Raw genomic sequence first — 13,287 nt, 5'->3', positions numbered from 1 at the left:
TCTGAGCACATGCTCTAGGGCCCCCTGGCGCCTGGCCTGAGCAACTACAGGTATGTGCCTGCAGTGCCTCAGTCCAGAGAGAATATTTGTCCTGATACAAATTGGTTCAGCCTGGGCAGGTTAGACTAACCTACAAAGGTTGAATCAATTCAGGGTCTATCTTTTTGAATGTCTGTCTGTAGTCTATATGTCTATGATCATGTGCCATCCTCTCAAGAGCAGGAACAGTAAATAGAAAACCACAGAATCATAGAAAAGTGGGTATACGGTAATAGTTTAGATCTAGCATATCTTTATTTCTGATGGTTCTGCTTTTCTAGCTAAAACAGGCTCATCTTTGTAAGTGAAAAGATAAATACACAAATATTATCTCTAAATATATTAGATTGTCAGATATTATAGCTATGTTATTAAGATATATATTTAAAATTGGTACACACATATATATTTAAGATTGCATGTCTTTTGTTGTATAGGGCTTTGAAAATTGCTTCATTGACCTACCTAAAGCAGATATGCTGGTTTAGAACTGATAAGGGCAGTGGGACTTTCTAATTCTGTACCTTCTCTTATTCCTAATAAAGAAGCTCCCAACTGATTAGCAACATTGTTGTTCAAGCAATTTCTGCCCTACTATGCAAACAAAATAAAAAGGAATAAAGACTGGCATTCATTGTTTGAGAGATGTTATAGGAAATCCTTGACGAATATTAACCTTGAAGTGTGGATAACATATATTGACTATTACAAGGAGGCCTTCTTTCATACATGGGTCTTTAATTTTTCTATAATTTCTTTGGGCAAGGACAGACCTAATTTTTTTCTTACATCAATAACATTTTAAAACTGCATGTTAGGATTACACTGAGTAAAATGAGTCTCTATACTGTGCTCAGTTTAAATTGTTCAAAGATGGGATTTTTATTTAATGTTCCCATTGGTGTCACAAATGCAGTAGTCCTTGATTTCACTGTTCATCATTGTGTGCTTCTTTCCTACTATATTGCTATTGCTGATTTAACTGGTATCTGCGGCATATAAACGTAAAGTTTCTGCAGATGTTGCTTCTTAAAATAAATGTAAAGTGTATGAATGTATTATTTTATGTATTTAGCATATTTTATTATTTTCTGTTCTTTTGTATTTTAGACCTCATTTTACTCAAATTTATTTCTCATAAGCTGTGTATCAACATCAGATGACCACCTCACATAGACCACAATTCCACCACAGGATTATGACAACTACAGCAGTTGCATACATGAAACAATTATGTACAGACATATTGGCAAAAAATAGTTTCATTTATAATGATTTAACACCTTGAAACAAGGTAACCAGAATCATCTTACAAACCAGCTCTCAGCAGGCTACTAGCAGGTGTTTTGTGAATCACCAGTGGTCTAAAGGACTACAGTATGAAAATAGCTGTGATAAATAATAACCTCTTACAAACTTGAATCGTAGTGTTTCTGTTCCATATTTAAGGCTGGAAAGATGCTTTTATTTTGATGCCCTATTTAGGTACTTATAACTTTGAAAATTATATACATTTTTGCACTTAAATTGCTTATATTTGTTCTAAGCCAAAATTACATATTTTTTGGAAAGCTCCGTAAAGTGTACTTTGACCATTTCTTTGTTATCAGAATAAAAAAATGTTTTCCATGATCCAAGAAAACTGTTGAGTAATGAGGTTTATTTTTCTGTCAGTTAAAAAAAAATTAACTCAAAGGTTTTTGGGGGTTTTTTTACTCTTAAAATTTCAAACCTGTAACATAGCAATATGAAGTGCATTTGGGGTGGCACGTTTCTTAATGCTTTCATCAAGACTCAAGAAGTGCCAAGTTTTTAGTATTGTGAATAAAATCTGCATGGTGTTTGGGGGATTTTTGTGGATAGTGGTGGACATAATTTGCCTTTTCTACAAAAACTAGTAGTTCTTGCCAATACTGTCACCTAATTCAGTTAAATTTATGTTTAAATATGCTTAAGTTCCTTAGGTTATAACTAATATTCTTCATACAACCTAGGTATCATACCCTTGGGCTAAGCACCTATTTAACGTAGTATTGCCTACCTGCATTACTGTTCTTACAGTTTCTGCAGTAACCTGCATGTGTCTTGGGGTACATCCTGTGGTTCTTTGGGCACACATGCTTTAGGATTCTTTCCCATTAAATTGTACCAGTTGTAGAATAATTTGTTCATTAGGGGGAATTATGGGAATGGCTTTAGAGATCTGCCAACACTGCTCTTTTGCCTCACTGTGAAATGAATAAGTCACTACCTAGGGCATAACGGAGGTTGATCTCAAGCCCATATACTTGGGTGAATAAGCTGGTCTTGACTTAAAACACCTCTGAAAACAGGTTAGGTTTTTCTGGGTAGATGTTTCAAGAGCTTGGGCTAAAACTTGTGTAAGAATCTAGATGAGCTGCATCATGTAGACATAGTCTTAATCAGTATTGTCCCTAGTTGGATATGATGTTAATAAGCTAAACCATTTTCATTGAGTGCTAGTAAGTCAGTATTTGGGCTGTACAAGAGAGGAGGGAGGAGCAGAAGCACAGATAATTGTCTTAGTGGCTTGTGTGCTCACAAAGAAAAGGAATGAAAGATTCCATGATGTATTGGTTTTTTCTATTTCTTTTTGGGGGGTTTTGAGAAACAAGGGAGTCACTAAACTTGCTCAGCTAATTTCAAGGTGATTTGAAAAGGGCAAAAACAGTTTTCCACATTTATTGTTCACTTTCATTATTACAGCTGAAAAAACTAACATTCTAATATTTTTTAAAAGCATACAGTTTTCTTGGAAGGCTTTAAAGGGCTTGTCTTCACTACAACAATTAATTCAAGTTAGTATATGAGTTTATTGTGTTACATTAGTGTGAATGACAAATAACTACACTGCAAAACGGTATCACCAGGTGATTAGTAAATTGTTACTTGAACTGCTGCATACCAATTCACTACGAGCCTGAGCCTCAGCACTTGAGCTTCAAATTGAACCCATATTGCTGATGGATTGCCTTCTCGAGCATAAAGTACTTTTTAACTTTAGCTAGATTCTAAGATGGACTACTGCAAAATGTCTTGTAGTGTTGCATGTCTAAATATCCAGAATATTCTAAAAGTATACATGAAAATAAAATAAATAAAAGAACATATAGGTTTTAAAATCTAGTATTTTTCAACTCCAGAGTACTTAAATTTAATTTGCCAAAGAAACCATAATTAGGTTCCACTTGAGTATATAAATAAAACTGATACACAAACAAGCTAAGTGTAACACATTTGGGAATCCTGTTGCGTATATATCTCCAGAATCTCATTCTCATCCAGAATCTTTCATTCTTCTTGCTGGCAGTTGGAGATCTCTGTTTTAAAAGTTATCTTAGATCCAGAAAGAAGATGGCAGTGATGCTGTTAGTAAAAACAATGGCATGTGTTTTACCAGTACTTGAGCTAGCTCATTTAGAGCTAATTTGCTAATATACATTGCATTGTAGTGTCTCCAATTCTATGTCTACTTTCAGAGCAGCAGGGAATACACTTTTAGTTTCTATAAAAGAAAATAAAATTTTCACTAAGATATATGATAAAGTTATTTCTCGTTTTATGTTCCTCATTATACTTAAGTATTCCAATTAATTTAACCCTCTTTACCAGTTTCAAATGAAGTTATATTAATGATTAAAGTACTTACAAGTATCTTACATGTATAGTTACTGTTCAGTTAAATACTATAGAGTACATTCAATATCTAATTTCAAAGAAATCTGGTTTCATGGAGTAGAATGTTTTGAGTGGAAATTATTACCATATCTGCTCACATGCCATGCACACCCTTTTCTCCAAAAATCAGCCCTCTAAAATTGGGGTGCATGGCATAAGTGGGGATGCAGATTTTTCCTCACTGGAACAGAAGAAGAGAGTAGAAACAGAGACAGTGTGCTCTAATGGCTGCCAAGATGGCTATGTTTCTGTCCAGCCCAGGAAGTAGAAGGGGCAGAGTCTAGTGCTAACCCTCTCACAGCTGCTAAGGAATTTGCAGTAACTCTTGGCTGAGCACTGTAACTTGTCGCTGAAATAGCAGCTGAGCTGGCTCAGGTGTTAAATGTGCTGCTGCATTCAGTCAGTTATATCTTGATGAGGCTTGTGGTGTAGAAACAAAACTTAATTATTTACAAGAACTTTTTACAAAGAACTACTTTCAGTAAAGAAGTAAAAGTCTTCCTATTGCCCTTGCAAGGGTCTGTGGCCTAAACTTATTGCTGTACTGCCACACCAGGACATTCCTGCTGTCTTACCCAGACAGTCTCCAGGGATGCCACGCTTCCTGGATACTCTGTGTTTCCAGGAAAACTGTCATACAAATTAGCAATGACTATGAAAAAGTCTTTTTTTCTACATTCTGCCTTCCAAAAACAAGGTGCATGTCTTTTTGGGGGCGTGTGATGTGTGAGAAAATAGTGTGTGTGTGTGTGTGTGTGTGTGTGTGTGTGTATGCGCATATCTATATATATCCATATATATTCACTATGTGAATACATAGCATAACACACACACACACTATGTGAATGCATAGCATTGCATAATGTAGCTCATAGTATATTCCTTTGCATATACTGTGCAAAGTGTAGCTTATTTTTAAAGTATTCTTCCACCTTCTTAATGGCTGGTAAGAATAGGGAATTTTGAACTTGGTGTCTTCAAATTACAGTTCATGTATATTTTAAAAGCTCATTGACATTTAAAAAAATGGTTATGGGTCTTTTCTCAGAATTTGAAAAAACCTTCAAATTAGTATGATTGTATGGAGTGTTTTTGGTTGATTTGTATGTTTTCTTATTGGGTTCAAGGAATTTCTGTCTTTCTGCTCATTGAAATTATGAAATGGTTCTCACTGGGGATATTTAAGGTATTAATAAAGCCATATTAAAGTAAGATGGCATGCTACAATATGGAATCCTCTATACCTGCCCCTAATCTACGAATCTAGCCCCCATTTGCAGTGATCATGGTTAAGATAAAGGGGCAGCACTACAAGGTTGCCAAGAACAGTGTGGCTTAGAGTTAACAAGCTGTTGAAATGGATTGTTCAGTTCTCACTTCTCAGAGCCACTATGTCTTGCAGTTTGTGGACCCAAGCAAACATCCATTATTTCAGATGCATTAAGCTTATGTTTTCAAACTTTCCAGCAATGGTACAGAAAACTTAGATTAGTAGTATATCATTTGCTGGAAGTGAAAGTATAAAACCCACGAATAGAACTACAATGACACAAATACCATTACTTATTTGTTGTTCAGAGGGGGAAAAACAACAATGGTAATAGTAATATAGATATGAAATTTCTTTTTACCCATCTCTGAAAAGAACAGAGTGAGGAACACCAGAATACATGTTCTGGGCTTTGTGGAAGTCTGTGTACCCTAAATTTCAACACATACCATTTTGTTGACATTTCATTGGCTACAGAACCCTTCTGAAACATGGAGGTAACTACTAGAGTACTGGGGAGCCAAACTTTTTTGCAGGCATGCCACCAATGAACCTGGTATCCTCCCTCAGTGCCACTCCAATCCATTTCCCTTATCCAATCTACTGCTCAGCATTCTGCTTTCCTGCCAAGCTGCTTCTCAACTTTCCATCCCTTGTTTTATCTGCCACTGTGTTCCCTTCTCACTCTGCCAGATTCTACATATGGAGGCTGCCTATGCCACTTATGGCACCCATGCCACAGGTTGGCCTTCTCTGTCCTAGATAGTGAAAGCGCTATTTGTTTGCTCAGCATTGCAAAATTATATCTTTTTTAAAATGTTACATTCAGCAAGTTATAAAGTAAATATATTTGTTACATCTTTTAAACTGTACAGTTTAATAGAACTAAATGAGAACAGTATTATACAATGTAGCTACATGCTCAAGCAGGATTCCCTAGATGTAATATGTAATATTATGTTTTCACACATTGAAAATGAAATGTTAAATTTCTTTAAAAAAACCATTTAGTGATTTTTTTTTTCACTGACAGCCTCACTTTTTTTCAAACCTAAGATGTCCAAATTTGTGGAGGGCTAGACTGATGTCTTTTTTTGCTCAGATGTCACTTTCTTTAGCTGCATTGTGCAGGCAGAGTATTAGACAAGGTGGCTTGCAGAGGGGCATTGTATTGATGTGATACATCCCAAACTTTTAATACATAGTAAAGAGGTGTTTCTTCATTCAGTCAATTAAATTTTTTAACACAATGTTTTCATCTGTAAAATATCTCTCAGAATGTTTTCTGAAGAGCAGCTTTTGGTTGTAAAAGCCCCCATCCATATTTGTTAACGAATACTGCAATCTGGAATTCAGTTGTAATTTTGCAGGTAGGCAAGCAAGAAATTTCAAAAGAAAAGTATGAGCACAGTCCAATAATAAAAGCTGAATTTTATATCGGCATTCTAATATTAAGTTTAGACTTCCTGATATTTAATTTTGAAAACTCTTTGAATGCTAAGGAAGGTAACATCTTGAAGATATGATACAAAATTAACACTCTAAGGTTTGTGTACAAGAAGCATAAAGCTTCTGATTTTACCATAGGTAAGGTCCATAATGGTACCAGTAACAGAAGCAAGGATTTTTGTGGGCATTATCTTTTACTGGATCAACTGCATAGTTGATGGAGATTTAAACAAACTATGCTGTTGGTCCAACAAAGAAATAACCTATAAAACCCTTGCCTCTTGCATTTTTCTTGGACCATCACAGCTAAAACATCACTCCAACACTACCAGTAACAGGCATTGTTTACAGTGGAGATAATATGAACAATTTAAAATACATTAGGCTATAAAAGATTAATAAATATAAAAATAAATATTCATCTTCCTAGAGAACAACTGAATTGCACGCTTCATTTATAGTCTTATGTATTAAATCTTTTATCTAATGCATGCGCACTTCTTAATTAAATTTATTTTGACATGGAATCAAACCAGAAAAGAATTAAAAATCAGCTATGAACAATGTGCTAGACGTCTACTGAGTTACAGTCTTGTCATGGGTTAGGGCCTCATATAGACATTCAGTTTTTCATGGGACAGTCAATGTTCAGGTTTTTTCTCCCAGAATAAAAATGCCCACTCCAGGGAGAGCAAATGTCTATACATGCCATGGCTTCTCCTAAAAGAGAGTATAGTTCTTTTGTGCAGTCCTTCTCCCTCTTGCCCCCAAGGGAGCATGTGTGTCACTTAATGGATTCTGCTGCTCCAGCAGAGACCAGACATGCTTTCTTCAAAATCCTCATGTTGTGCTTCAGAGAAACATAGACTAACTATGGGCAATTTGGGTCATCAAGTTAACGTTGTCCAATGCACTGCTGTCAAATGTCACCAGGCAGACTAAGGGAGTACTCTGCCAAGCATTCTGAGATGACTGCACAGGGCTCCCCTTAGCTATATAGTGTTAGTACTGCAAGCTCTCCTCCCTTCAGGGCCTTAGCAATCAAATGTCTGTATACATGGCTCTGGGTAGGTTTTTCTACAGAGAAAACTAACCTGGGAGAATTCTCTGAGATTATTTGAAAGGGTTTACACAACCTAGAACTAAGGTTGCATACACAAATCAATATGACCTGGGAGAAATCTCATGGATTTGTTCTCGTGGTAGAAAAAAACTTGCCTAGAGACACCTGAACAGACGCTCCAATGCTGAGTGCTTGCAGAGCAGACAGCTTGTAATGTTAATGCTATACAGCCAGGGGGCCCCTGTGCATACATCTCAGCATGCTCTGCAGGCTTCCTTAGTCTGCCTGGTAGCTCTGATTGGCAGTGTGGGATTGTGAAGGGGGGACATATTCTGCTCCCTACTGGACTGGAGAAGTAGAGTCCAGCCTGAGTAACACACTTTTTCTGTGGTGCAAGGGGCCTGGGGGAGGGGAGAAAAGTACCCTGGGATGCTGGAGCACTTCTTCTTTGGCTTCTCTCAGAAGGGAAGTTGCACATAAATTTACTCTTCTGAGAGAAACTTTCCCAGGAGTTATGTAACTGGTAGTTTGCAGGTTATTTTTCTCTTGGGGTGGCTATTCTTGCTCCGGGAGAAAAATCCTGAACATCTGTACACTCCTGGTTTCTCCTGGGAGAGTTGCTGCTCCAGAGAAACTGAATGTCTGTATGTGGCCTAAATCTTGATGGTTCTCTAGTTGAGATCTAGATTATGGCTGACCAATACTAAATGATATATAAGACTAGCACTTATCTTGCAGTGATGTGAAAGGACAAAAATCAAGACCAGGGGGTGGAATACAGTAAAGCGTTATCTGGTAGAGGAATCAAGTCTCTGGCACTTGTTAATGGAGAAAATGGCTCAAAAATGTTAGCCAGGGATTTCAATTATGCTATCACCTTCTTGTCTTTTTTTTTTCTCCCTATTTTCGCCAGTGTAAAATTTGGAAAAGGAGTATTACATGATGAAAATGCAATGTGGACTAATGATTCACGTCTGGCAGTTATTGTGTAACGGGATGCTCTTTAGATATTGTAATTTAAAACAACATTTAGATTTATCCCTGGGTTGTTTCAGCTCCTAACATGGTATTTTGTATTATAACAAGAATGAGACTGGTTTGATATACTCTAGTTTTCTATAATTCCTTTTATTGTAAGCATTTTCTTACTGAAAAGTAAAAGACATTTTATGATTTTTTTGTTTGGACAGGCAGCCAGGAAAATCCCCCAAAAGGAAAGAACTTTTGTTTAACATTATATCAACTTAGATGTCTTTCTCAACTTACAAAACTCTTTTTGTTGCTGGAAGAGAAAATTGAAGAGCTCTTTGAAGAAATTCTGTTGTTACCTTGTTTCACTGAGAAGAATAAAAAAGTTCAAGGTAATATATAATTTTTCTCATGTACAGTTTTCTTTCCAGTTGGGATAAAAGATCATGTTGTATTTCCTCCTAAAAGATGTAGGTTATCAGGACTCTGAATGATATCGTCTTCCACAATATAAACAAATTTCTAATGACTTTTGATTAAATATTTTTCTAAAATAATTCAGTTGTACTTGTATCTAAAAGATTTTTTTTTTCAAAGACCGAGGTCCTCCTAAGCCTGGTAACCCAAAGAGCTATCATGATTTAGGCACATCGAATGGCTAGGTACCCATTTGCAGCTAGGTCAACTGGAGGTGACCTCAAGCAGAAGTTGGGGTGGTTACAAATTCATACATATTGGGTGCATCTACATATGCAATTAATGCAACAAAATAAACTCTGGTGCAGTTCACAGTGGAGCTAATTTCTTACAGACTCCGCATCTACACATACACCCAGGACTGCAGCACTTTGAGCTGGGGTGGAGCACCCTGGCCCAGGGTGTCAGCCACAGGCTCCAGGTGGTGACATCAGGCATCAGAGGGCTGCCTGGGACACGAGCGTGCTAAAGTGCAGAACCAGGCAACAGGCAGCCCCACACTTTAGCACCATCATGCCCCAGCCAGTCCCTGTCACCATCTACACATGCAGTTTAGTGCAGGTACTTACTCTGCCATAACATAGTACTGTCTCTGATAGTACAGTACTCTGACAGTACTGTCTTATGGGAGACTTAATTAATTTACTGCACCATAATACCTGCACATGTGTAGATGGTGATGCGTTACTGTGGAGCTAATTAGTTCAACTACAGTAAAGCACACATGCAGATGCACCCATTGAGTCGTATATGAGATGCCTTAACTGTGGTCTGCAACTATGTTCCACTTAAGATTTAATGTATAGAAATTATTTCTCTTAATAGGAAAACATGTTTTTTTCCCATCAGAAATTTATCCACATATTATATGTAACAAAATAAATGGAGGTGAAACTTTTGTAATGTTAATATTTCTGAGCATGCTCTGTGAAGGCTGCAATTCTTGTATTAAATGGGAAAAGCATTGAACTTTGAACATCAATTTTAGGTAAATTTAATAGCAGTTTAAAATATTTTCATGGAAATGTGCCTTGTTTTAACTAAGAACCTGATTGTGCAAATGCAGTTGTGCACAATGCTTACTAGTATGAGTTGTTCCATTGACTTCAGTGGGCCTACTCACTGTAATGTACACTTTCAGAAATAAATGTTTATTTATTTTATGGATTATGTCATTATTTCAAATGAAGAAAACATGCAACCATGAAAGCTGACTACTGGAAGGATGATAACCTGACAGCTAAAAAATGGTGTGCATATATTTTACCCAGCTTTTTTACCCAATGCAATTAAATGAAGACACCAGAGAACAGGTAGTCTCAAGAGCTTTGATTATATTGCAGGAAAATATTTCATTAGAAATGAGGCCAGACTGCACAGGGGGAGAGGACTGGCGGAGTCAAGTACTGCTATCTCTCTAGCCCAGCTGCAGGCTCGAAAGAAAGCTGTTCTGGGAGTTTGATCTAAGAATACAAAGATGAAGAGATAGGTGAAGTTGAAAGAGTTCAGAGGCACATGTTTTGTTAATGGAGTGTGGATTGTGCATTTCTTCTTTGAAATTTGTGGATGTCATGTCATTCAAATAAAGAAATGAAAGTTATTTTTGTTAAAATAAAATTAAATAAATCTGAGACTGGTCTGAACACACCCAATAAGAGATATATCATGGTAGACCCTTATGACCCTTCAGAGATGTTAATGAAATTTTGTATGGAAGATAAAGGTTTGTCAGACCATATTTGTTAGGAGCCTCGTTAACTGAATTAATCACAGGTGCTGTTTTTATTTCTGTTTTCTTCAATAGAGGTGTAATTAAATGAAAACACTCCAAAAATAGTAAACACCATGTGCAGTGTAATTTGCACAGAAATGTGTAGCTATTTAGAGTAATATATACCTTGATAAAGGGAATATTGAGAAAGAAATGCTGCTTTCCATGAAGCACATGATCTTGTGAACAATTAGGCATAAGATTAATTTGATGCATAAGTATGTAAGATTGTTTTGAGGTTTCTTTGTTTTGAATTATACTGCTGTTTTGCATTCATTCTACTCTTCATGCAGTGTCAGATTGTGTCCTAAGTTGGGGCTATACTTTCCAGATCTGATCTGAAGAATATAATTAAATCAGCTGCTAAGGCAGTCTTCTGGGTTGTGGGAGGTTTGACAGGAAGTTCCAAAGGGAGTACAGAATTATACCCCTTAACAAGTAGGATGATAAATCTATTACAGTTTAGGGTATTATGACTCGCAAACCCTTCTTCGTTTTCAGACTTGCTATTCTTGGGGAAGAGATCTCAATTTATTCAGAAAACCTTGCTGGAATACATCCATTTTTTATGGGGAATTATGGACTGCAGGCATAGTTAGAGAAATAAGAAAACAATGCTTGATAAAATTATTTACCAGTGGTATTTATTAGAAATCTGAGCTGTAATAGCAAAATAAAAGGTGTTTGATAGGGGAGAATGAGAAGTATATTCCCAGTTGTTTCAGCTTTTCTGTAAAGAACCAGAAGATAATTCTTTTTTTTGTTACCATCCTATATTTTCCTGATAATCATGATTATTTGCTCACTGATAAAGCCTGTTTCTGGATCAGAATAAATTGATTAGTCACATTAAACTAGTGTCTTTGATTGTACTGGCAGATGTGGTGTACCTGATTGTGGTGTAGGTGCTAACAAAAATAAGAGCCTTCTTATATATTTATTTAGAAGTGTTGGCTTATTAGAGGACTTATAGTGCAATACAGAAATTATTATGGTATAGTGTTGACATACTGAGCTAGCTCAGGTATTGGTAGTAGTCTAGCAGCACAGAACTCAGCAGGTGCTGAAAAAAACTTGCTGAGAAACAGGGTAAGGTAGCTCACCTTGAGTTCTGCAGTGCTGGGGTTAGACTACTACTGTGAAGGCAGCGTAGGCATCAGAAGCATAGCAGGGCAGAGCTCTGCGCCTGGGGCAGCCATGACACATGGGTCAGCTGTCATTGCATTAGCAGCTGCCTTTGCATCCCCTCACAAAGGTAGCCCTGGGGCTCCTGCCTCAATTGCTGCTCCCACAGTTGCATTACTGGTAGGCATACCCTAAGGGTTAACTCAGTTTACCCTAGTACTGTGAATAAGTTAAGAGGAACTATCAATACATAATAAATAAGCTTTGTTTCCCAATGACATGATGTTTTCCCAGACATCAAATAGAATAAGGTCCTGCTCTTGTTTCGTTTTCTTCTTGGCTATTTTGAGTATTTATTAGAGGTCCTTATTAGACTTCTGCTTAAGTCCTGTCAAAAAATGACAGAAAATGTGGCTGTTTACAATGACAAGTTTAGCTGTTCTTTGTTCAGCGTTAACATGCGGAGACTTGAAGCTTGATATATAGAACATTTGTAAAGTTCCATCAGAAATAAAGTACTTCTTTGGACAGTTCTTCATTTTTTTTTGACAAAGCTGATATTTGAATTGTGTCTAAACTGGGAGGATTCTTGGCCCTCATTTTTTCCCTAGACCCAGCGATGACAAAGAGCAATGGCTGCATAAATTGGATGTAAGAGGAACACTTAGGGTTTATCACAGAAGAATCAAAGATTTCATATCTTCTGACAGATTGTTTGTACTCTTAGGGGGTCTTAAGAGGGGTCAAATGGCTTCTAAGAGTTCCTTAGCTAGATGGTTAAGGGATTGTATTAGGGAGGCGTATGTAGTTAAGGGTAAAGAGGCTCCCAGGGTTTGTAAAGCTCATTACACTAGGACTATAGCTGCTTCTTGGGCGGAGAGGTCGAAGGCTTCCACATTGGAAATTTGCAAGGTGGCCACCTGGGCTTCTCTTCATACTTTTTCATAGCATTATTGCTTGGATGTAGTCTCTTCTGCAGATTCTGCTTTTGGTAGGAGGTTGCTTGTGAACCAAAAAAAGAACAGTGAAGAAAAGAAAGACATGCAGTTCACACTTCTAGCTGCCAACAAGACAGTTTCTTTGCAGCATGCACAATGGAATCCTGTGAAGACCAATTTAGGCAGTTGAAAATAGATGTTACAGGGAAGTACTGCCTACCACTGCTTTCTGAGTAACTCCCACGGCAGGTAATAGCACCAGAGGACGCACTGAACCAAAGTAACACTCTAGGGAGGCGAATGTATCAGTTGCTCTGAGGTGATCTGGACAGTTCTGTGAATTGATTTTGAGAGTTCTGCATCTGGAATCCTCTGGATTCAGCCCCCAGACTGTTTCATGTAGGTCAGGGGTGTCAGAATCCCTTGGCTCCTGGGGCTGGATCCAGACCCTGGGGCTCCTTGTGGGCCAGATCCAGAACCTACCTTT

The 13,287-nt window shown here is 37.3% G+C and overlaps 1 protein-coding gene across 6 annotated transcripts in view; it reads left to right on the top strand.

Moving 5' to 3' along the window:
- Positions 1-13,287, top strand: part of KIAA0825 (KIAA0825 ortholog) — a 398,113-nt gene that overhangs the window by 109,104 nt on the left and 275,722 nt on the right. For all 6 annotated transcript variants that reach the window (XM_090038268.1, XM_090038263.1, XM_090038264.1 and 3 more), the window contains one exon: positions 8,711-8,881. In XM_090038268.1, coding sequence (XP_089894394.1) covers positions 8,711-8,881 — 171 coding nt within the window. The remainder of the gene's footprint in view (positions 1-8,710; positions 8,882-13,287) is intronic.

The sequence above is a fragment of the Crocodylus siamensis genome, chromosome 3 (genome assembly GCF_052110815.1).
Source record: "Crocodylus siamensis isolate JL-2025a chromosome 3, ASM5211081v1, whole genome shotgun sequence".
Taxonomy (NCBI): domain Eukaryota; kingdom Metazoa; phylum Chordata; order Crocodylia; family Crocodylidae; genus Crocodylus; species Crocodylus siamensis.
Note: the sequence above shows the minus strand (reverse complement) of the source record. Positions and strands in the feature narration are given on the sequence as shown.